Source organism: Myotis myotis, unplaced genomic scaffold (genome assembly GCF_014108235.1).
Source record: "Myotis myotis isolate mMyoMyo1 unplaced genomic scaffold, mMyoMyo1.p scaffold_m19_p_6, whole genome shotgun sequence".
Taxonomy (NCBI): domain Eukaryota; kingdom Metazoa; phylum Chordata; class Mammalia; order Chiroptera; family Vespertilionidae; genus Myotis; species Myotis myotis.
The window spans coordinates 94,514,570-94,540,667 of NW_023416368.1; the positions used below are offsets into that span (position 1 = coordinate 94,514,570).

A 26,098-nucleotide genomic window follows, 5' to 3' on the forward strand; every position below is an offset into this window, starting at 1 on the left:
TTGTTGAAAGAGGGTGGGGGAGGACAGGAAGAAATTAACCAAAGAACTTATATGCATATATGCATAACCCATGGACACAGAAAAAATAGTGTGGTAGGCTTTGGTGGGGTGGGGGTGGGGGTATGAGAGGGAGGACTGACGGACTGGTGCAGAATAGAGGGGGTCAATGGGGGAACAAAATCTGTAATGCTTTCAACAATAAAGATAAATTTAAAAATAACTAAGGGAAGAGGTCAGTGCCCCTGACTATATAGTCAGGTTTTAGATATATTCTATTATTATACACCTGAAATTTATATAATTTTATTAACAAATATCACCCCAATAAATTCAATAAAAATAAATAGGTATTGCATGTTTTAAAAATTATTGTCGCACACCAGTTGAAAATCACTGACTTAGACTGATCATAAATAATGGCTGTGCGTGCACTATTAATAATTCTATGTTTTTGCTACACTTGAGTGTATTTTGGAGAACCTATTAACTTACCATTTTCACGTGCATTGGTCTATCAAATAGCAGTTGTCCATTGAACATAGCTGTTATTAAAATTAAGGCAATTTCTTACAATTCTAAAAACATGCACGGCAGGAAAGAAACAGATAAGAGAAAAATAATCCAAATGCTACCAGTCCCTCTAGTAATGAAGAGCAATTTTGATTCCTCATTGCACTTTCAAGTAACTGTATCTGGTTCTCAAGTCAGCATAAAAGGAACAATAAATAAAGCTCATTCAAGGGGGAAATAAGTAAACCTCAGCTTGCAACGTAAGAGTTATGCACTTATGAGATAGTGTAGAAGCTCTAAGTGCAGAGCTTCATTCATACAACTTTACACTTCTCACCAAACCATCCTCTTAAGCACTGGCATCAGTTTTCCGTACGCGTCCAATGAGCCAAGTATCCTAACATTTTAGAAGTACCATGTTTTCTGGGCAAAATACTGTGACAGTCTTGCCTGCATTTAGTGACTGTGTTCCTGTGTGGTAGTCTCCATCGTGGCTACAAAAATGTAACTCTAGGGTAAGAGCCTATGGTGAGAGAGAGAAATGCTTCTTACAGAATGATGTCAATCCACTGGAAATAGGGCCCTGCAAAGGCTTATATAAGAAATAACCGGCCGAAACCGGGTTGGCTCAGTGGATAGAGCATCAGCCTGTGGACTGAAAGGTCCCGGGTTCGATTCCGGTCAAGGGCATGTACCTTGGTTGCAGGCATATCCCTAGTAGGAGATGTGCAGGAGGCAGCTGATCGATGTTTCTCTCTCATCGATGTAAAAAAATCAGTAAAATATATTAAAAAGAAAGAAAGAAAAGAAATAACCCGCCCTGACCGATTTGGCTCGGTGGCTAGAGCATCGGCCTGCAGACTGAAGGCTCCCAGGTTTGATTCCCGTCAAGGGCATGTATCTTGGTTGCGGGCACATCCCCAGTGGGGAGTGTGCAGGAGGCAGCTGATCGATGTTTCTCTCTCATCGATGTTTCTAACTCTCTATCCCTCCCCCCTCCTCTCTGTAAAAAAATCAATAAAATATATTTTTTTAAAAAAGAAATAACCGAATTTTTCTCCAGTGGCACATTCATTGGGCTTCCCATTTCAAACCAGACTCCTCTAAAAAGAAATCATTGGAAAAGACCACTTATGAGAATGTGCCTACTTTCTAACCAGCCTTTTATCTACACAGGATTAGATCAATTCCATTACAGAGAACTTTTCCAATTCCACAGAAATACATTCCCTCTAGTCACTCAGGAAACAGAAATATGCAAAGTTAACCATTTCCCCACACAAGCCTCTATAACTAACATAACATTTAGACAAACTGTTCTCCAAGAGCTGAATTCCAATAAAAGGATACATATAGCTTGCACAGCTTCAATGGACTGTTCAAAAGTAACAGTGCCTATTCCACGACTTTTTCCATCTTTATCCTCAAGAATGTCTGCCCGGACCACCACACCAGCCATACTAAAAACTTCCTTCAGTTTCTTCCAGCCAACTTTATAATCCAGCTAATCAAGGAAGGGGGAAGAAAATCTCAATGTAGACATCTTAAGAAAAACATCATTTGTATTACATGCATTCAACATGCTTTGGTTGGAGACAAGCATTAGAAAAACATATCACAAAAACTTATGAACTGCAGTAAAATTTCCCAAATAGGATTATAAAGTCTGGCCTTAACTGCCATTTACTGTCTCTTCTCTGAAGAACAGCTTAAAATCACCTCATACATTTCAAAGTAATGCTTTTTTTAAACTTTAAAAAAAAGGCTCCCCAGAATGTATCATTACCCTCCCCTCCCCACTTTCTTTTGTAAAAAATATTTCCCTTTGCAAATGACAAAGGCATTACCATTTATCCCAGACACAAGAGGGAGTGTCAGTACATAATCTCTGCTCAGAAACTTTTTCACCCTGCACCTAACTAAACCCACCAAGAATGCAGACTCAGCCACGACTTTTGTAATAAATAACAGTAACCACCAACCCCATGGGACCTCAGTCAAACCTGTAACTTATGACTGCGGTGGTCATTAGGGAACAAAGCCTAACCCCAAGGCTGATTTCTTTAACATAAATCAAGAATATAACGTAACCCTCTCATAAGTTTTTCTTCTCAAACATCAAACCTACTTTTATAACACATTGGTAAGACTGTTTCATAAAATTCTGATTTTTTTTTCTACTTCAAACACTGTTTCATTTACTTACATTTGCTACAAATACTGTGCTTCCAAGTCTTCCAGCCTGTAATGCATGGATAATCTCATTTGGGATGTTAGGATTATTTAGGATACTGGGTGGGATATTAATCATTCCTGGGCCACCTGGTCCCATACCCATCCCACCAGTCGTAGCCATCACCTTTTGCATTGCTCTCCTGGCATGTTCACCATCAGGATCCTAAAACGAGCACAGAAGTGTTACATTTAACTGACCCATTGGCAATTAAACGCATGCTCGCACTGTAAGCGATATCCCCAAAATTTCAGAAATTGAGAGGTAATTTGGAAAGCATTTCTCAAAATTTTTAACAAGAAATTCAAATGAACTAAATCACCAGGCCAGGAAGAATCCCAGCCAAAGGAACAAGGAAGAAAGAAAGGATGTAAAATTTAGCTCTCAACTAAACTAAGTAAATAATAAAATAAAATAAAGGGGGAGGGAGGTGACCCAATTAGCTGACATAATCTAGAACTCCCAGATCTTCCCAATGCTTGGTATAGCTGACACTTACTGATTCAATGGGATTTTATAATTCCTGCTAACCCCATCAGTGCATTTTCCAAAAGTTTGAAAACACCCCTCTAGATCACCATCTTTCACATTATTCAGGCATCTGACTCCTGTGTAAAGTCTGGACAGGTCTTTAAAGCTCTGGTATTGACACTATTCTTGAACTCTGCCTTTTTCTGTATCACCTCCAACACACAAGAGAACTTAAACCTTACCACAATTTCCTCCCTGAGCTCTGAATATACTGATCTTCCTCCAAGAAGAACAGATAAAAAAAAAGTCAAGGAGGGCCCTGGCCAGTGTGGTTGGAGCATCATCCTGTACACCAAAAGGTGGAGGGTCATTCTCCAGTTGGAGAGCTTGTGAGGCAACCCATCAATGTTTCTCTCTCACATCAATGTTTCTCATCTCTCTCTCTCTTACTCTCTCCCCATCTAAGTAAAAATCAATAAAACATATCCTCAAGTAAGGATTGAAAAAGAAAGCCGAGGGACCGAATTAATAAAAATAAAATCTAAAAAACCCTATTCCTCAAGGGAGAGAAGGTATTTGATTTGGATTAGATATGAAAGAGGATTTGAGTCATGACAAACTCAATTTAAAAAAGAAAAAAAGCTGAAACCGGTTTGGCTCAGTGGATAGAGCATCGGCCTGCGGACTGAAAGGTCCCAGGTTTGATTCCAGTCAAGGGCATGTACCTTGGATGCGAGCACATCCCCAGTAGGAGGTGTGCATGAGGCAGCTGATTGATGTTTCTCTCTCATCAATGTTTCTGACTATCTCTCTCCCTTCCTCTCTGTAAAAAATCAATAAAAAAAAATAAAAAAATAATAATAATAATAAAAAAATATATATATATATATATATAAAGAAAAAAGGAGGCCAAGAATAGGGATCAAACTGGGTAAAACTACAGGTATAGAATCCTTTAAAAACAATAGAAAACCACAGGCTCAGTTTGAATGCCTCTGAGAACACATGGCAGACTGGTCTAAGATCATAGATGTTAGAAGACAGGCAGCAGTCACTCAGGATGTACTCAGCCACTAATTCAAAGTTCTTACAGAAGTGACTACTGAAGCCTGTGACTGACCCTTTTCATTAAAAACACAGGTTGGCCCTAGCCGGTTTTGCTCAGTGGATAGAGCATTGGCCTGCAGACTGAAGGGTCCCAGGTTCGATTCCAGTCGGGGGCACATGCCCAGGTTGCGGGCTCAATCCCCAGTAGGGGGCGTGCAGGAGGCAACCAATGATTCTCTCCCATCATTGATGTTTTTCTCTCTCCCCCTTCCTCTCTGAAATAAAAAAACAAAACAGGTTGGCCCTAGCTGGTTTGGTTCAGTGGATAGAGCTTCGGCCTGCGGACTAAAGGGTCTCAGGTTCCATTCCAGTCAAGGGCACATGCTCAGGCTGCCTGCTTGATCCCCAGGGGGGGCTTGCAGGAGGCAGTTGATGAATGATTCTCATCACTGATGTTTTTATCTCTCTCTCCCTTTCCCTTCCTCTCTGAAATCAACAAAAATATATTAAAGAAAAACAACAAAGGTTAGCCTGCTCCATAAAACATAGCCCAGGACTATTTTTGTCTTTTCCTAACTCCTAATAGTGTGACAACTTGACAATCACAAACGATATCCAGTGTTTTAAGCACTTACTTCTTTGACTTTCAGTGGTCTTCCACTCAGACTATGCTTGTTTAGAACTTCAGCAGCTTTTTTCATGCTCTCTTCCATCTTGAATTCAACAACGCTAAGAAGAGTCAAAAGGAAATGAGTGAAACCAGTCCTGCAACTTAGAAGGCTCAATTGCCAATAAGTAACTAGACAATACTTACGCACATCCCTTTGGAAGAAGCCACAGACCAATCAGAAGAGCAAGGAAAGGGGAAAAGAAAAGAAAAAAATATTAAATATCAATGACAGTTATAAAAATGATTTATGTAACAAAGTTAGGTTGTTGTTTTTAATTAACCCTTCTAAGAGGAAGCTGACAGAAGTGTCTTGCTTAGCATTCCTTATTAAAAGCTGGGCTCCTTATTATCTCCTTTTCCTGCACATTACCAGCATTGCACTAGAGTTGCTGAAGTTATAATAAGCAGACCTAAATTCAGGTTCTCCAAGAAATCACACAAACTTTAGATCTGCTTCCCTCAATCAACTCCTTACCATACTCCTCCTAAATCCATCCCTTTCATTAACTGAGCTCATCCTTTTGATTATTCTAAGCCATTCTATTGCACAACAGAAAATAGTTTATTTTCTCTTTAAACGAGGCCAATTTTAAACGTTCAGATTTTAAATATTTGTTTTACAATTTACTGGCAAAAAGGCAATCTTTTCGGAATCTTTGGTTCACACAACTTTCAAATTCAGCAAACAACCAAGAGTAACATTTTCTAGACAAGAACGCACGTTTTACATTAATATACCACCACTAAAATTCCATGCATAATTCACACACAGCCAATTCCTCTGTTAACAAAGAGACAATGCTACAATTGGTCCCCAGTTATCAAAATTGGGCATCCAAACAGAATACCAAAAAGCTCTTTGGCCAGCCATTTGGAAAAGCAGGACTCCCGTTTGCAAAATCCCTTCCCACCCCACTCAAATGTTTGGCAAAATCAAACATGGCTACTATAACATGAGCACTCACTGCCTTCCTGATTTCATTCGATTCCACGCCACCATACAGTTACATTTTTCATGTAGTAAATCCACAGAAGAAATTCTCTCAGACACTTACCCTTGACTTTCCTTCAGCGTCCATTAAGAGCTCCACGTATGTTACCTCACCAACTACAAATCAGTTTCCAGACGACACATAAACCAAGGGAGAAAAGCCAAGAAAACAATGGGAATTTAGAACAATCATCAGCAACCTTGTATGGAGCCTCTGCCTTATAAGAAAGCCCAGAAACACTCCATATTCTCTAAACCACAGAACTAGGCATTACAGGTGTGCAGTAAAGGTAGGTGAAACTCATTAACAATGTCCTTGATGTTCCTCCCACCACAAACAGATTTCCATATCAGTTTCTCTGGCTGGATCTCTCATTCATGACTAAAGGCAATCCAAATCTATAGGAAAGAAGCCCACATGATTCACTTTCTGGGTAAGGGAAGAAGTTTTACACATACACTCTTACTGGTGAAAGCAAGTAAACAGCACACAAAGTGCAATGCCACTACTAGGCTGAGCTCAAATGCTATATCAAGAATGTGTATATGCTCAAAGGGTTACACGGTGTTGCGTGCTACATGGGTAAGCAACCTGCATAATCCAGGGGGCCCTGTGCTCAGGACAGTCACGTGCTTGGTTTAATATTGTTGTTGTGGTCTTGAAATTCCTAATTTTTAAACAAGGGGGGACCTGCATTTTCATTTTGCTCTACACCCCACCAATTCTACAACTGGTCCTGCACAAAGCAGTGGGCCCAACAACTGTCAGAAGTAGGATGTTTGAATATTCAATCACAAAACCAGAGCAGCACCTGGATTCTCCTCAGTGAATTAAGCCAGGCTTTATTATTGCTGCCTTCTCAACTTCCTCAATAAAGAATACAGATTAAATACAAATTTAGATCTCAGTTTGGCCTGGCCGGCATGGCTCAGTGGTTGAGCGTGCCCTATGGAACCGGAGGTCACAGTTCAATTCCTAGTCAGGGCATATTCCCCGGTTGCCGGCTCAATCCCCAGTGTGGGGTATGCAGGAGGCAGCTGATCAATGATTCTCTCTCATCATTGATGTTTCTCTCTCTTTCCCTCTTCCTCTTTGAAATTAAAACAAAAACAAAACCCCCCCCCACAAACTTAGTTTGTAACTAAACAATTAAACAGACTCACGTGCTTCTAATCTACACAAAGGGGGAAAAACAAAGCATTTCAAAAGATTCTGCAGATTTTCCTAAAGGTTTGGATTGCCAATTCATGACCACCATGCCCAGATGTTAAAACCCATCAAGTCAACCATTAAAATGGCTGCTGAACTTGAAGATGGCAAACAGAAACTTAAAAGCGTTAATTTGGAGAAAATCTCTAAACAGGCTATTTTTTAAAGTATTATTTTTATAATGGTAAAGCCTTCTCCAACTCAGTTTTCAAGTTTGGTTTAGCACTACAAGAGTAAAAATAACCCTCTTAATGGCCTCAACAAGCCCTGCCTATTCTACCTCCTTTGCTCAAAAAATATTAAAATTATTATTGGATTTTAAAATATTGCTAGGAGATATTTAAATGTAAAATAAAATTATTTTTTTTAATTAACAATTTGAAAGGCATATTTATTAGTAATATATTTGCATGGCATTGAAAGCAGGAAAGCCAAGTGTTCAAAGGTTAAGTCTACAGCCTTGCCTTCCTTGTCCTTTCCTGAAATGTTTACCAAACCAGGACTTTACACAAAACAGAAAGGAGAATCAGTGCAGAGATGAAGGAAATAGGAGCGACTAGTAAATTTAACGTGTGGAGTATGTACTCCTGAGGGGCAAAATGAAAAATGACCATAGACAAGGGACAGTAATACAAACTGTCTTTATTTCAACCATACAAAAGTAAAGCAATTCCAAAAAAGTTGTGGCCATTCCTGAAGCCATGTTAAGAGCCACTTATTTCAATAGCAGCAGCCATTTGAGCACCAACAGCCTTTGTCTCCACTTAAATCAGCGGTTCTCAACCTGTGGGTCGCGACCCCTTTGGGGGTCAAACGACCCTTTCACAGGGGTCTCCTAAGACCATCAGAAAACACATATATAATTACATAATGTTTTTGTGATTAATCACTATGCTTTAATTATGTTCAATTTGTAACAATGAAATTGGGGGACACCACAACATGAAACTGTATTAAAGGGTCGCGGCATTAGGAAGGTTGAGAACCACTGACTTAAATGGTTGTAGTTGCCCTAAGTGGTTTGGCTCAGTGGATAGAGCGTCGGCCTGCGGACTGAAGGGTCCCAGGTTCGATTCTGATCAAGGGCATGTACCTTGGTTGCAGGCACATCCCCAGTAGGGCGTGTGCAGGAGGCAGCTGATAGATGTTTCCCTCTCATTGATGTTTCTAACTATCACTCTCCCTTCCTCTTTGTAAAAAAATCAATAAAATATATATATATTTTAAAAAGCCTAGTAGTGTCAAGCCAATGAATAGAGAATCCAAGTTTATTTGCTAAGAGCTATGACTGTGACTACTGCCTAATAACCTTAAAAATAAATAAAAGAATCACAATATCTAACTCAAGGATAACTGTAACTGTTGTCAAAAGTCAAATACTGTTGCATTTGGACGGTTTCTAGTCTGTGCCCATAAAGACACTTTATCAAAAAGATGTCATTGCAACCTAGAAACCAAGCAAGTCCCAAAACCAAACTTTTCTCCATGGTCATAACCATTTTAACAAAAGCCATGTTTAGAAATTAGGACTTTTCACCCTTAACATTCTAGTGATGAAACACACGCAACCTTCAATCCTTTGCTTAAAAAAAATTGCTTAAAACGCCCCCCCCCCCCCCACTTACATTATACTAACCCTCACTCCTCTCAGTTTAGTCATAAGTGAGGCAGTCACTGTGGCTCTAGCATGAGCAGTGCTGTTCCCAAGGAGCATCAATTAGCAACTGCTACAGAGCTTCTCACAGGCTCTGCAACAGTTGCTAATTTATACTTCCCTATAGGAAGATAATAATAAAGCAAGACCTGTTTAGTAGTCAGTACTACTATCAACAAAACTTTGAAGCAATCTGGCCATATTCAACGAAATAAATAAAAGAACCAATCAACCAGGAGTGAAGGCAGAGTTCACAAATTGGCCTTGGCAACAGTGCCACAAAAATGGAATTCACAGGTATTAATGAAAATTACTGTTGCTCCCCGTCCCCCGCGTTGAACATGGATGAAATGCCAAGAGGAGACTGCTAAGACAAGTTCTATTGCAGCTTAAATATAAAAATATCTGCAGGAAAAAACTATGACTCTGAAAAGCCTAATAATGCCAAATGTTATCACCTACCTTTACTTTAAAATGCATCTCAAAAAGAGAAAAATAAAAAGTGACTCTCTCTCTCTCTCTCTCTCTATTTATATATATATATATATATATATATATATATATATATATATATCCTCAAGAATAAAAGGCACCAGGAGGTTAAAGAGATGAACAACCCAAAATTTAGGCAGTCCTTGGAGCTACTCTGACTTAACACTTCTGAATGCATTTTTACCACAAAGAGTATTTGTTTCTGTGTTTTCATTTACTGCTCAAGTCTGAAATGGACAAAAATAAAAAAAATAGAGTAGTACAGAGGTCCAAGTCACTAAAGAGAATTCATATGTGAAAAGGCCTCTAATTTAAAAGGGGGAAGGGGACCAGGGCATGTTATCAAACATTTTCACCTCATAATAAGGTAGACACTCTAATGGAAGGGTGCATAGATTACATATTTTGAATTTGAAAAGCTTGTTTAATATATATAGGCATATATATAGGTTGTTTATATATATAGCTTGTTTCTCTTATAAATGGCAAAATAAGTATTCTACACAGTGATTACTTAATTTATAGACAAGTTAGAAACTGATTGAGCCCATTCTTCGTAAGTTGTCCAAGAGCCCCCATGGGGATTATCTCCAAGAGCCACTGGAGATCTTCTACTGGACTACACATGCGCTCTGGGCCTTTGTTTTGTGTTAGCTGGAATTTAAAATTTACTTGAGGTGATGCATTAAATAAAAATAGAAGGATTAAGTGCTTAACAAAATCTTTGCTTACACAAGTTAGACTGACTGATGCTAACTTTGGGATTGATTCAGAGTAAACTACATCACTGACCGTCCTTTTCTTCCTCACACTGCTCTGTGCTTAACTGCTGTTGCAGCTCAGTCCTGCTGGCTCCCAGGTTAGGCCAGGAGAACAAGCAGCCCCATGCCAAGCTTTCTTCTGGCTCCCAGGTTAGGCCAGGAGAACAAGCAGCCCCATGCCAAGCTTTCTTCATCTACACAGGACTTCCCAGTAATGTAGCACAACACTGTTTAAGTTTAAAATATCCAAGATCATCTTTTGCTCACAGAAATCGTACTTCTTTGCCCAATCCTTATGGACACTTTAAAATGTGTATCCTAATTAGACAGCTGTTGAGACCATACGTCACTCTCAAACTTGGTTTGGCAATCTCCAAATTTCATATTACACTGGCTCTCAAAAAAATATTTTTTAATCCAGTAACAATTTGGTCTTCAGAGCTGCCATTTTTTCCCCCATGCAATATCTCCATAAAAAAAAAATAAGCACAGTCAAAAGGAAGGACAATAGAAACCTTTCTTGTGTCCCATATATAGGAAGGGGAAAGCTCAGGGAAAGAGGGCATTCAATTCTAAGGACTGTGAAACGCTTTAATTCATGTCTTTAACTGATATTGTGGGAGTGAGCAAAAAATCAGCAATGCTGATTTCATGATAGTGCCACCAAAAAAAGCTGGGCACCAAACAAGCTTTGTGATCCCACAAAGGGTTTGGAAAAGCCTGGGGGAAAGTGGCCAGTTCACATAATACATGAATTATTAGTAGGATCTTCCAGAATGCTGATCAATGCTAAAATTCAAGACGAGTACTATAAAATACCCTGATGTCGAAGGGGAAAGACAGGGAATTAGGGAGCAGTGCGTGAGGCAGTCTCAGGCATGATTAATGATAAGGCTTAGAAAATTTCTGTCCTGCCATCTCAGAGCTGCTACCTTAATTCTGAGAGGTGGCAATTAGACGGTGCTGCAATGATATAACATTATTCAGATCTTGAGGACAAATTATTCCACTAGTTTTCTGAAACAGGACAATTTCATCAGGGACAGAATCTTAAAATGCAGACTGATAGAGTGATTGGGTTATGACAGCCCAAATCTCTGTTTTGCCCATAGTAGAGATTATTTTGAGACTAATGCTTTTAGCATGTGTCTCTATCTGCATATTTTCCCCCCTGTGCAATAAGTCTTCAAAAACCTTAAAACATATTTGCAACAGATTTCACATAAATATTTCAGATTTCAAATAACTATTTACTAGGTGTACCAGCTAATAATGCGGATTTTTTTCAATAGATGGAGTTACACATTTGTTGATATATATGCGATTTGATATGTATGCTATTTTGTTGTAGTGATCAAGCTTCAAAACTTTGTATGTCAAATTTGCTGAAGGTGTTAACATCAGAGTTATTTTTATGCTTAAAAATGTTGAATTTCGTGCCAAAAAAGGAGCATTTGTGGGACGTTTTAATTCATTACTTTATTTTGAAGAAAAAGTTATCATATACTTCCGGAAGCTTATGGTGAACATGCTGCATCTCAAGATACTTGTGAACACTGGTTTAAACGCTTTAAAAGTGATGATTTCGATGTGAAAGACAATGTCCAGGTTAACCGAAAAAGTTTGAAGACCAACAGTTACAAGCATTATTGGATGAAGATGCATGTCAAACTCAAAAACAACTTGCAGAAAGATTAAACATTGCTCAGCAAACAATTTCCGATCATTACAAGCAATGGGAAAGATTTTCAAGGAAGGAAAATGGGTGCCACATCAACTGAATGGAAGACAAATGGGAAACCAAAAAGTCATCAGTAAAATGTTACTTCAATGGCACAAAAGAAAGTCTTTTTTGCATCAAATTGTGACTGATGATGAAAAGTGGATTTATTGCCCTAACCGGTTTGGCTCAGTGGATGGAGCATCAGCCTGCGGACTCAAGGGTCCCAGGTTCGATTCCAGTCAAGGGCATGTACCTTGGTTGCGGACATATCCCCAGTAGGGCGTGTGCAGGAGGCAGCTGATCGATGTTTCTCTCTCATTGATGTTTCTAACTCTCTATCCCTTTCCCTTCCTCTCTGTAAAAAATCAATAAAATATATTTGAAAAAAATAAATAAAAGAAAAGTGGATTTATTTTGAGAATCCCAAACGCACAAAATCATGGGTTGATCCAGGTCAACTATTAGCATTGACTGCAAGGCCAAATTCAGGAAGAAGACAATGCTCTGCGTTTGGTGGGATCAGGAAGGTGTGGTGTATTATGAGCTTCTAAAACCAGGTGAAACCATTAATACTGATCGCTACCGACAACAAATAATCAATTTGAACCATGCTTTGATTGTGAAACGACTAAAATGTGCCAGAAGACATGGCAAAGTAATTTTGCTTCATGATAACGCACCATCACACACTTCAAAACCAGTTAAAGACACGTTAAAAGATCTTGCCTGGGAAGTATTAACCCACCCGCCGTATTCAGCAGACCTTTCTCCTTGAGATTACCATTTGTTCCGATCAATGGCACACGCACTTTCTGAGCAACACTTCAAAACATACGAAAAAGTGGAAAATTTGGTCTTTGAATGGTTTGCCTCAAAACAAGAAAAGTTCTATTGGGACGGTATCCACAAATTACCTGAAAGATGGGGGAAATGTGTAGCTAGCGATGGACATTACATTAAATAAAGCACTTTTGATGTTTCTCTTGAAATTATCCTGTTTTCTTTGATTACAAAATCCGCCATTATTAACTGGTACACCTAGTAAACTTATTTTTGGTATATCAAGACATAAATAAAAATATATTTTGAGCCCAGGTGTGGTTCAGTGGTTGAGCATCAACCTATGAACCAGAAGATCATAGTCAGGGCACATGCCCAAGTTGTAGGCTTGACCCCTAGTGGGTAGACTGATGATTCTCTCTCATCACTGATATTTCTGTCTCTCCCTCTCCCTTCCTCTCTGAATCAATAAAAATATATTTTAAAAATATACAGATTTTTTTAAAACCTCATAATAAAAAGAATAAGAACATTTCTTAAGGAGTCATATGTATGCAAACAGTAAATTTTTTTTAGCGTTCACATACTGAATATAAGCATTACCATAAAAAATATTACCTTTCTCTTATGAATCCTTTATGTACAATCTAACATGGCTAATAATTTAACAAAACAGAAAAGTAATTTAACCTATACAGGGGAGTTCTAAGCAAGAACATTTAAGGTTTGTTAAAAATAACTAATTTACTGCACACCTGTAATTCTAAATTACACCACCAAAAATACACTGAAAGGGCTGAGCCAGGGCATTCATAGCAGTATGCCAGAGGAATATGAGAACCAGTTTGGAAGTATCCAAATAAACCACCAGGCTGGCTCCACACTTAATACAGTTCAATAGGAAATTGAGGTGAACTGCTTCTACATCCAGAAACGTCATGGCTGCTGCTGCTGCTACCAGCTTTAAGGCTTCCAAAACTGAATTACTGAATGGTAAAGCAGTAAAAATGTCACCTACTTTATCCATCATGTCCCAAAACTGGTTCACACACTCCTTAAAATGAAAAAATAATTTGGCCTGCAATCTCTTACAAAATTCTGCATTTTCAAAGCCACATTCCTGGTTCTTGGAACTACTATACCTTATTATCAATGGAAGTATCCATTCAGTGGTTCAACCAAATCACAAGAACACAAATTTGGGGATATTCCAAAAACTAATTCGAATGAGACCCAACTTTACCGTACAGAAATTCTAAACTTGTATTGAAGCAGCAGTCCCAAAAACCAAGAACACTGCATCTGGGATGCCACATGACACGCCCTTCAGACAAAAAGAAGAAACTTCACTCTTGCCCTAGGAGCATTGGCAGGAATGATTTGGCTGATCAAGGCAGGAAAACAAATCTCACACCAAAACATTTTCCATCTATATTATCTGGAGTAATACTACATGGGAACAGCATACATAACTGTACAGAGAAGTTCCAATGCCTAGTGCTTCGGCATGTCATGGTCGAATTGAGAGATGGGACAATGATGGCAGTGGGCCATTTATATTTTCAAAACCCAATGCTGGGAGCACCATACACATACCAAAATAGCCTATCCAAGTGGCATCTCTGTCACTGAAATGTTAATCATATGACAAATCAAGCTCAAATCTCTTTTCATTATGAATACTCAAAAAAAAAAAAGACACCCCAATACCTTTCAGTCCTTCAAAAAAACTGCATTTAAGAGTAATTTGAGTCTCAGTTTCCCTTGGGGGTATGGGGTGAGGGGAGACTTCAAGGCATTAGACAAATAGTTCTCTACCAACAGTTTTGTCTAAACCAGGGCTGAGCAATCTCTTCAGCCCTGAGTGCCACCAGCAGGGTCAGGAATCAGGAAAGAAAGGAAGACAGAAGAAACAGAATAAGAGTGTGGGAAAGAGAGGACACCCTGGTGTGCGCAGGGGATAAGGCAGAGGACCATGGAGGCAATCGACCTCCTCGGACCTCCTGGTGGCAGCAGAGCTTCTGTTGTTTTCCCTGCCCTAAGCCCAAATTTGGACACCTGGGCTGTGACTGATGTGACCTGAACGCTCTGCATTACACAGGACAGGCCTTATTTTGAGCTCTCCAATTGACAATCTAAGAATTTTCCCCTGGGGGGGAAAGCCTAACAATTTTAGCGCAAGCTAATGTTTTTATAATTTAGAATCTGAACAGCACAAGTTCCAGCTTCCAAATTTTGATCTCAGAAAAACATCCACAAAATTTAAACAAACTACCTTCCCACAAGAATTTAAAAGCTTAAAAAGAGAGACAGAGATCAAGAAAAGGTAACACCTCTCCCACCTATTATGAAAAATTCAAAAAATGTCCTTACCACAAAGAGGCTCCCCTCAAGCTTAAATGAAGCCCTATTATCATATTAAGCCAATAAAATCATTTATAGGCCAAGGGACCATCAAACCACCCTATTTGACACACAGGTGCACGACCACAAATAAAAGTAGGGTGGATAGGAGGGCTTAACTCTCAAGCCTGGACAGAACACATGCTCTACCCAGACAGCTTCCACTGACAAAAAGTAACCAAGGAATTAGCCACAGAAAAGATGACACACCAACCTTCTTACCCTACTCAACCACCAGTACCATTACCTTTTTCTTTAACCAGGTCTTTAAGTGACTGCCATTTCACATCAAAAGGTATGTTTGTAATGAAGGCTCTGTATCTTTTGGTTGGATTGGCATATGGCTCAAAGCGATTGCCCCCTCTTTTTATGTTTTTCTCTTTTCTCTTCTCATTCTGAGTAGGTCGTTCTCCTTCACTGAATTGAAAAGAAAAAAGAAAAGAGGGTCCATATGTTAGCACAATATAAAAGATAGTATTTTATTTGTCAGGCTTACAATTCACACGAAGTTACATACAACACAAGACTAATATTAATTTTGATGAGACATTTAAACTAAAGTGTCCCATAGAGCAGAAAGCTGCAGTAGTGCACCCCTTAAACCCACCTATCAAGAAACTGGTCCCAGCTCAGCCAGCGTGGCTCAGTGGTTTGAGTGCTGACCTATGAACCAGGAGGTAACAGTTCAATTCCCGGTTGTGGGCTCAATCCCCGGTGTGGGGCATGCAGGAGGCAGCTGATTAGTGGTTCTCTCTCATCATTGATGTTTCTGTCTCTCTCTCCCTCTCCCTTCCTCTCTGAAATCAATAAAACATGTATTTAAAAGGAAAAAAAAAAGAAAAGAAACTGGTCCCAAGAAAAGTGTATTCTCCTAGTCATTCACACGCTCCTATGGGGCATAACAGAAATGGGAGTAAGAGGCCAACTCCCTGCCTGAGGTGCTTTAGTTCCAAGACAGAAATATGAAAAGAGAAGGAAAGATTTACAAGGCCTGGCCAGTGTGGCACGGTTGGGCACTGTCCCATGCACCAAAAGGTTGCTGGTTCGATCCCAGGTCTGGGTACATGTCCAGGCTGTGGGTTCAATCCTCTTTAGGAGATAGCCAATCAATGTTCTGCTCTCACACTAATGTTTCTTTCCCTTCTCCCTTCCTCTACCTCTAACCCCCACCCCCCCAAACTTAAAAAAAAAAAAAGATTAAGATCTCATGGAATGAGATTAAGAAATCAATTTTAGCTTCACAAATAAAAGTGCCTTTGGTTGTGTGTGTATGTTTTTAATTGTTTAAGTGGGAATGTAAACACTAGTCCAGTGATGGCGAACCTTTTGAGCTCGGCGTGTCAGCATTTTGAAAAACCCTAACTTAACTCTGGTGCTGTGTCACATATAGAAATTTTTTGATATTTGCAACCATAGTAAAACAAAGACTTATATTTTTGATATTTATTTTATATATTTAAATGCCATTTAACAAAGAAAAATCAACCAAAAAATTGAGTTCATGTGTCACCTCTGACACGTGTGTCATAGGTTCACCATCACTGCACTATTCGGTTTGGCTCAGTGGATAGAGTGTCAGCCTGCAGACTACAGAGTCCTGGGTTTGATTCCAGTCAAGAGCATGTACCTTGGCTGCAGGCTTGATCCTGGGCCCTGGTTGGGACATGTGTAGGAGGCAACCAATCGGTGTGTCTCTCTCACATAGATGTTTCTCTGTGTCTCTCCCCACCCTTTCCACTCTCTAAACAAAAACAAACAGAATCAATGGAAAAATAGCCTCAGGTGAGGATTAACAACAACAAAAAAGGTGCAGCTGCTATATAAAAGTGTGGCAGTTACTCAAAAAGTTAAAAAACATATAATCACACCCTGGCCAGTGTGGTTGAGTGGATAGAGCATCAGCACTCGCACAGAAGGGTCTCGAGTTCCATTCCTGGTCAAGGGCACCTCCCTGGGTTTCCATTCCGGTTCACTCCCCACCACCACTCCAAGTGTGTGTGGGAGGCAACCAGTCCATGTGTCTCTCTCACATGGATCTTCGTCCCCACCCCCCACCACCACCACCGCCCGCCTTTCCTCCCTCCCTCCCTTCCATTCTCTCTGAAAAGCAATGGAAAAAATATCCCCAGGTGATGGTTAACAAAACAAAAATCTCTTTTAAATATATATAATCACTACATGTCCCAGCAATTCCACTCCTAGGTATATACCCTAAAGAACTGAAAGCAAAGACTCAAATACTTATACGCCACTAGCAGTATTAGCCATAATAGCTTAAAGGTGGAAAAAACCTAAGTGTCCACCAACAGATGAACAGAATGAACAAAATGTAGTATATAAATCCAATAGAATATTATTCAACCACAAAAGGGAATGAAGTGCTGAGACATGTTGGAACAGATGAACTTTGAAAACATGCTAAGTTAAACAAGCCAGAGTTTCTGTTTGGGATGATAAAAGCTGTACAGCCTTGTACTTGATGCCACTAAATTGTACACTTAAAATGGTTAAAATGGCAACTCTTACATATACTGTTACCACAAAAAAAATCTTAAGGGAAAGAAACCATTCTCTACACAACCCTACTTTGACGCTAGGAAAACCAAAGTCTGGGCAACCCTGGTACATTAAAGACACAAACAATCCCAACTTTTGCAAAGGATGGATGCCTTTTTTGGCATGGCCTTTCCTGTAATACTTTTCACTTTGGTGTGTTAGGTGCCTCCATGTTGTAACATTTCATTTCTAAGCTCCATACATACAAATTCAGCTTAGATTAGGAAATAAAAAAAAGCTTCATAAGAAATGCAAATTTAACAAAGCATAGAACCAGACATCAGGCTGGACAGGCCATAGCCTAGGGACATCAGGCCGGTGTGTGAGCAGCCAGGGCAGCGCCCATGAACTCGCCAAGGGAGGCTGTTCCCTCAACTTCCTGTTCAGTTCAATCCCCTTTGGCCACAGGCAGACACCTGTAAGCACTGGCCAGGAACAACTGGGAAGCTGGCTGGCAGCCATAGAAGTTCTTCTCAAGGCACTGAGTCCTACACTTTCTACTTCACTAACCCTGATCTTTCCACTAGTGAGAATCCTGAGACTCCCAAACCACAAATTCAGCAGAGGCTCTGTGATCCATGGCACAAATGGAAGAAAAAAAAACCAAAAAGCCAAAAACTATGGTACAGATGATTTACAAAACTACCTTCACTGAATAAAAGGGCTGATCTTTATTCCAGGATTCTTACTTGTGTGTGGGAGGAATAGTGTTCAAACACTGGATGGTAGATGGAGGACTTTCTTTTACCATACTTATCTGGAAAAATTAGAAAGTTGTTTTTTTTTTTAAACTATATCCCTCATATCCAAACACAAGGGTGCCAAGTGGGAACCCAATGAAGATATCATCCTAAGCAAAACTAAGGAAAGCAGCTTCCTAAAAGATCTGAACTATACCAACATAAAATAGACTTCCAGCTGGTAGATGTGGGAGGTAGGGCCACTCAAGCTCTTGGGATTCCTAGAACTCTTAACTCTGTCCACCCAGGCTCACAACAGGCCTTTCTCCGGCTGGCTGCACATCACAAACAGATCTTAGAAGGAACCTGTCTACTTCACATGAAAGTCATGCACCAAAATCTGCCAAACAGCATTATCTGCAATTGCTTACTTTTTATATCCTCCTATATAATAAAAGGCTAATATGCAAATCAGCCAAGCAGTGTAATGACTGGTCACTATGATGTGCACTGACCACGGGGGGGGGGGGGGGGGGACACTCAACGCAGGAGCTTCCCCCTGGTGGCCAGTGCCCTCCCACAGGGGAGCACCACTCAGCAGAAGCCATGGTGAGTGCAGTGGCAGAGGCGGGAGCCACTCCCACCTCCGTGGCAGCGCTAAGGATGTCCAACTAATGGCTTAGGCCTGCTCCCCTAAGCCATCAGCTGGACATCCCCCGAGGGCTCCTGGACTGCAAGAGGGCACAGGCTGGGCTGAGGGACCCCCGCCTCCAGTACATGAATCTCGTGCACCGGACCTCTAGTATGTATATGTGTGTGTGTGTGCACATATTTATTGATTTCAGAGAGGAAGGGAAAGGGAGAGAAAGAAACGAAAGGAAGGAAGGAAGGAAGGAAGATCAATGATGAGAATCATTGATCGGCTGCCTCCTGCATGTACACCCACTGGGGATTGAGCCCGAAGCCCAGACATGTGCTCCGGACCAGAATCAAACCCAGGACCTTTCAGTCCACAGGACGACGCTCTATCTATCCCTGAGCCAAACCAGCCAGGGCCAAATGCTTACTCTTGGCAGGTGAGGAGGAAAATGTTAGTATAAATTCAAAAAAATGTACATCCAATCTATAGTTCACGGTCCTACAAAAGGTCTGTGGATAGAAATATATTTAATATAACTTGTTTCTTTTGAAACCCAAATATTCTATAATTTGCATTTCAAAAAAATGCTGGCATAGGAGGGTCCATGACTGTAGTAGTGCCAGTCCATGTTTTCAGACTGCTCAGCTCACCTATTAATTACAAAATGTATAAATAACTAATTACAGCCAAAGCAGTAAAGTGTCTAGGTTACATTCTGCCCATGCATTATTAGGGCTAAGAATAAACTACTAGCCTTGGCCAGTGTGGTTCAGTTGGTTGGATGTTGTTCCATGCACTGAAAGGGTTGCTGGCTTGATTTCCAATCAGGGCACACACCCGGATTGCGGGCTCAATCCCCAGTAGGGGGTGTGCAGGAGGCAGCCAATGGATGGTTCTCTCTCTCTGACCCATGAACCAGGAAGTCAAGCAGGGTTCGATTCCTGGTCAAGGGATATGCCCAGCTTGGGCCTTAATCCCCAGCAGGGGGCATGCAGGAGGCAGCTGGCCAATCAATGATTCTCTCTCATCATTGATATTTCGGGTAGTTATTGATATGTTATCTTGACTCAGTGAGGGTTTATATACTGACAACAAACTGTACATCTATCTTCCATATATATAAAAGGCTAATGTGCAAAGTGTCCCCTGGGGAGTTCAACTGGGAGCCTGGGAGTTCGATTGCTCACTATGACGTGCGCTGACCACTAGGGGGTGGTGAGGAATGAAGAAGGCCCAGGCTGCCTTCCAGAAGGAAGGCCCTGATTGCAGGCCAGCCCTAGGGACCCTACCCGTGCATGAATTTTGTGCACTGGGCCTCTAGTTTCCAATATGTGTTTATTGGGCCTATTATACAACACTATTTTTTAAAGTTTCTTCTCATAGTTATTAAATTTCAAACTTAAACCCCCAATAACTTGAATTGTAACTCCTACATAAAGTAACAAATTTGTAATCTTTCAAAGAAACTTACTACGAAGCCATAGTAAGTGGTCTACCTTGGCCAGCTAAAATGTCTTACCAGTCAATATTCTCCTTGCTATCTGGCTCTCAATTCCCAATTGTCAATGATTTTGATTCCACCTGATTCTGGCACCCACTCACCCACCTAAGTTTTAAATAGAACCAATATAACCAAAACTTTCTGAAATTCTATAAACCTATTTCATAATACATCGATAAAGACAAGCCTAAGATATCTGAAAGTACCTTCCATATTAGACATAATTAATCTTAATTGAAATAAGATTGTCTAATATGCTTTGGAATTGTTTCACTGACTGCATTCTTTGAAAATTTATCATGTCACTGCTCCACAACACTAGGATTATACTATACATTAAGATCACAACTGAACCTAGTAGTGTGGCTCAGTGATTGAGCATCAACCTATGAACCAGGAAGTCTTGGGTTTGATTCTGGTCAGGGCACATGCACGGGTTGCAGGCTCAATCCCCAGTGGGGGGCTTGCAGGAGGCAGTCAATCAATGATTCTCTAATCATTGATGTTTTTAGCTCCCTCTCCCTTCCTCTTTGAAATCAATAAAAATATGCATATTTTTAAAAATCACAACTAAAACAATTTAAAAAGTTCCTACTCCACAAAGGACTGCTACATTCTGTTTATTTTTTGTTTGTTTTTTGTTTTAATCCTCATCTGAGGATATTTTTTAATTGATTTTTAGGGAGAGTGGAAGAGAGAGGGAAAGACAGAAACATCAATGTGAGAGAAAACACATCGACTGGTTGCCTTCTTGCACGAGCCCTAACCCGTGCTGGGGAGGAGCTTGCAACCAAGATACGTGCCCTTGACAGGAATCGAACCCGGGACCCTTTGGTACACAGGCCAATGTTCCATCCACTGAGCCAAACTGGCTAGGGCTCTGTTTAAAACAGTGAATCCCTAACCTCTCATGCCTCCATGGCATTCTCATGAATAATACTATTACTTGTAGAGTTCTTCAATCAAGAGTGTAGTCTGCAATGGCAACCCTAATACACTAAACACATCTCCTGAGAGAGAAAAAATCCCCATCCCCCATCCCCTTTAAAACTATTCCTTATATGAAATGATTCTTCACAGAAACCCTTTCAAGCCTGAGCTCCTCTAATGCATTTAACCAGTTAACTGCCATGACTCTAATTTAAAAAGGTCCGCCGCTTGCATCTATAGACATTTACAGCGTACAAATGGTTAAGATGTGGAGAGCACAGTTCATAACACTATTCTAGCTAGATCCAGGTCCACTAAACCACTCACATTAACTCGAGCTCTTTTCCTCTCTAGTTGTTTACTAGCATAACCTGTATCCACCTAGCTCACAGGGATGCTGTGAGAATCAACAAACAGCCTAACAAAAAATAACAACTTGGTAAACATTAAGCGCAACATTTAAGGGAGCAGTAATACAGGTGACTTAAAAGGTAGGGTCCTACTATTGAGGCCTAAACCCCAATGACACCTTTGCTAAGCCTCAATTCATCTATAAAAGGTTTAAAAGGTAAGACTTGACACATAGTGACTTTGGCAGTGATACATTTTCCTACCAATAATATTCTTGAGGGCAAGGAAGGGGACTAATTCACTCCTAGCCTTCTACTGTTGCATATACCTACTAGACTTTCAAACAAGCTCACCAAGGCAATGGCTGAAGAAACACAGGCATTGTACTTACAGACTACTGAAGGAATAATTCAGCGTTCAACTCTGTAATAAGAGAACCCACCTGAGAACCCGAAAAGAAACAAGCAACCTAATGTTTGCAGACTGTTATCACTTGCATAACCATGAATAAAATCACAGACCAAAGTGAAAGCAAAAAACTGGCTGCAGGCATTCAAACAGCCCAGAACTAAGAATATTCTAATCCAGAACTCAGAATATAATATACCTCAAAATTCTTTTTATCAAGTATAGAAACACTTTTAAAGTACAGTGCAAAAAATAAAGTACAGTGCACAAAACAACAACAAAACCCCACTCAAATCATTATTATTTTGCCTGGCCAGCGTGGCTCAGTGGGTGAGCACAACCTATGAACCAGATCATGGTTGGATACCTGGTCAGTGCATATGCCCGGGGTTGCGGGCTCGATCCCCAGTGTGGGGCATGCAGGAGGCAGCTGATCAATGATTCTATCTCATCACTGATGTTTCTATCTCTCTCCCCCTCTTCCTTCCTCTCTGAAATCAACAAAAATATATATTTTCTAAAATCGTTATTATTTAAATAATAAACTTCAGCCCTACCCAGTTTTTCTCAGTGGTTATAGCGTAGGCCCCCATACCAAAGGGTCTCAGGTTCAATTCCCAGTCAAGAACATGTACTGTACCTAGGTTGCTGGGGTGCATGAGGGAAGCAACCAGGAGTGTGTGTGTGTGTGTGGTGGAGGCAACCAATCCACGTCTCTTCTCACGTTGATATTTGTTTCTCTCTCCCTCTCCCCACCTCCCTCCCCTCCACTCTTCCTAAAAATCAGTGGAAAAAATATCCTCCTGTGAGGATTGAAAATAAATAAATAAATAATAATCTTAGAACGGCTGCATTTAGTGAGCGGTTACCAGGGTAGTGTCATGTACGTGGAAAGGGTGTTTAAGTCAAGATGGCCTCCCCTAGACTCTTTCGGTCAATTACCTTAAACCTGAGTTTTCTAAATGGTTAAAAAAAATTTTTTTTCTTCCTTGCAAAACAGTTAACACAAACATTACTTTTCCAATAATCTAAACTAAATATACATTTATTTATTTATTTATTTTTTAACAGGAAGAAGCTTTGTTTTTGTCCACTTCTGTTCCGAAATGGTACATGGGTCAGAGCCCAGCTGCAGAGGATTCAATACAGAGCAAATTTTTATTTATTTTTTTAAAAATATATTTTATTGATTTCTTACAGAGAGGAAGGGAGAGAGATAGAGAGTTAGAAACATCAATGAGAGAGAAACATCGATCAGCTGCCTCCTGCACACCCCCTGGGGATGTGCCCGAAACCCAGGTACATGCCCTTGACTGGAATCGAACCTGGGACCTTTCAGTCTGCAGGCCGACGCTCTGAGCCAAACCGGTTTCGGCAAATTTTTATTTTTAATAGTCCAGTTATGTTTGTCAAATGAATCAGCCACAAAAGACTATTTGAAAATGAACAGTGAAAAATAGGAAATTTAATAAAGTACCCCGAACGCTACATAATCTGTTAACTAATTCAACTTCTCACCTAATTCAACTTCTCATCTGGCCTGATTCTAGCAGCACTCCACCCTGTGATTAAGTGCTTTGGAAGAAAATATTCAGGATATAATGTACCTTAAAGGCCTCCAAATATGGCCCTCAGAAATCCAACTAGGATACGCTACAGATGTTGAAAAAAGTCTAAAATGAACAAATCCTTTTCCAGAGTTTTCAATAATTAAGTGTTGAGAGTATTTCCAAAATGCCTTTCTCTTGATTTCTGAGGACCAGCAACCATCGTTATTTTTTTCCTCACCTAAGTTTACCATATCTAGTATTTAGTAAATGCTCATTAACATAAAACGCTTGTAACTACATTCATTTTAACCCCCACAAATTGTAGTTATGCACACTGAAAATTTGGGGGAAGGAAAATTCATTAACACAATTTAACTGAAGTAACAAGGAGTTGGGGAGAATGGGAACTTATTGGTTAGTGGCTCCAGTTTGGGATGTTGAAAAAGTTCTGGACATGGATGGTAGTAATGGTTGCATAACACTGAATGCACCTAATGACAAGGAACCTCATACTTCAAACAGTTAAAGTTGTAAATGCTATACTATGTATGTATATGTTACAATTTATAAAAACGCGTGGCAAGTCAAATGTGCGCCCAGCTTTTCCCTCTCCTCCCCCAAGTGCTCTTCTTTCAGGTGACTGTCATCAGAATGAGTGGGTTTCACGGGGGAAGATCATGCTTCAAGGAAATTTCAAAAACCAAGGACCCAAGACAGAGCCCCAAGCAGGACTCAAAAAGATGACGGAGTTTGGAAGAGGGTAGCCAGCCAAATGATGGAAAATCTCCGCCTAGAACACGGAAAAGGATGTTTTCTCTTTTTCCTGTTTGTTTCTAAGGGTGAACACGAAGCAGCAGGCCCGATTGTTCTATGAATACCTCCCGCACACCTGGGGAGGAAGTGCGGGACGCGGAGAGGAACTGGAGCCGGAGCGCGGGGCGCGGGGCGGCCGGGGCGCCGGGGGGCGGCGCTCGCGGAGCGAGGCGGCGGCCGGAACCTTCCGCGCGGTCCCTGCCTATACGTGCCCGCCTCCGCTACCGTTTACCGGGGCCGTCCGCGTGCCAGGTACTGCACGCTACTTCCCCCTCCCCCCCGCTTGACCGATCGGGAAACTGAGACCCCAGGTAAGGGGTGGGGTTTTGGAGGGAAATAAGAAACCCAAGGTCACCCGGCAGCTGAGCCGGCCGCGGCCTTGGGGACTCGCCGGCTCTGGGGCCCGCGCCATCATCCCCGCGCCCAGAGGCCTGACTTGCGGCCTCGGGGACGGACTGGCCTGGAGGAACCGGAAGAGCGGAGCCCCGAGGCCATGGACGACAGAGTAATCTTTGAGGCGCTCCCGGGGCCGCCCGGCTGCACTCCTAACGGCCTTGGCCGCCCCCACCCTCGGCAGACCCGCGGGAAGGCCTAGAACGAGGCCGCGCCGGAGGGAGGCAGCCAACAGACTTAACGGAGCCGGCGCCGCGAAATGCCTGACCCGGGACAAGAAACCGTGGAATACTCACCCTTTCGGACCGGGAACTCCGTTGCCGCTTGGCGCGCCGGGCGCGCCGCTCTCCCCCTCCATTTTGGGCTCCGTCGCCGCCACCTCGGCCGCCGCCTCGACCCCTGCCGCCATTTTCTCCGCGTCTGGGCTTTGTGTGAGGGAACAGGCTGTACAACGCTGCGCCTGCGCGCTCACGTGACCCGGCGCGACCGGTAACGCCTGCGCGAGTCGCTGCTGGCGGCCACGCCCCTGCTCTGGGCCACGCCCCGGAAGCCCAGAGGCGGACCAGCAGCTGCTATTTATTTGTTCTTTTACTAGAGGCCCGATGCACGAAATTCGTGCAAGAGTAGGCCTTCCTTACCCCCGCTGGCACCAGCTTCCCTCTGGCACCCAGGACCCCGGCTTCCTTCACAGCCCCGGAGTTGTCTGGAAGGATGTCTGGTCTAATTAGCATATTATGCTTTTATTATTGTAGATTCCCACAACAAACTGGAGTTAGACACATCTACTGGGTCATCCACCCGCCCTTGGGGTCTATTAGGAAGAGGCATCTCCCCACCCTAACCTACTCACTTCCAGCTTTCTGTAATTAGCTGGAGCAGAATGGCAGCAGTTTTGTTTACCAGAATATAAAGGAGTTAGCCAAGGGCAGAACACAGAGGGCCAGGCTGTAGGACTGGTGAGCAAAATGCCATGTCTCTAAGCAAGTATCATCCTGCACCAAGAACATCCCGGCATTGCCGGTCGTCTCCCCACCATGCTGGGAGCTCCTGGGTGCAGAGCTCATAGCCCGTGTTTTTCAATGAACCCATCAACCCATCAACCAAACGCATAGCTGAGGACTTAGTACATGCTCATAGATGTTTGTTGAGTGAATGAACAAGCAAGAAGCCAAACACGATGGAAGAAATGAGCTGCAGGCCATTTCTGGGGCTCTTCTGCCTGACCCTGGGTCCCTCTGCCCTGAGGGCTTTGTCCCTACTCCCATCTGGGTTATCAAGGCTGTTACAGACTGTCGGGGAGAGAACAGGGAAGAGGCCAGAGTCTAGGGGAG

The 26,098-nt window shown here is 41.6% G+C and overlaps 1 protein-coding gene across 11 annotated transcripts in view; it reads right to left on the reverse strand.

Moving 5' to 3' along the window:
• HNRNPM (heterogeneous nuclear ribonucleoprotein M) overlaps window positions 1–25,222 on the reverse strand; it is a 47,175-nt gene extending 21,953 nt beyond the window's left edge. For 7 of the 11 annotated variants that reach the window (XM_036315351.1, XM_036315350.1, XM_036315348.1 and 4 more), the window contains exons 1-8: window positions 25,064–25,222; window positions 15,193–15,362; window positions 5,987–6,039; window positions 5,076–5,083; window positions 4,897–4,990; window positions 2,717–2,908; window positions 1,861–2,014; window positions 493–542 (exon numbers count right to left, since the gene is read on the reverse strand). In XM_036315351.1, the coding sequence (XP_036171244.1) occupies window positions 493–542; window positions 1,861–2,014; window positions 2,717–2,908; window positions 4,897–4,990; window positions 5,076–5,083; window positions 5,987–6,039; window positions 15,193–15,362; window positions 25,064–25,176 (834 nt within the window). In that variant the 5' untranslated portion in view covers window positions 25,177–25,222. Of the gene's footprint in view, window positions 1–492; window positions 543–1,860; window positions 2,015–2,716; window positions 2,909–4,896; window positions 4,991–5,075; window positions 5,084–5,986; window positions 6,040–15,192; window positions 15,363–25,063 lie in introns of those variants that run through there. The other 4 variants (XM_036315345.1, XM_036315349.1, XM_036315347.1 and 1 more) reach the window with 3 other exon arrangements.
• Window positions 25,223–26,098: the final 876 nt, after the last annotated feature.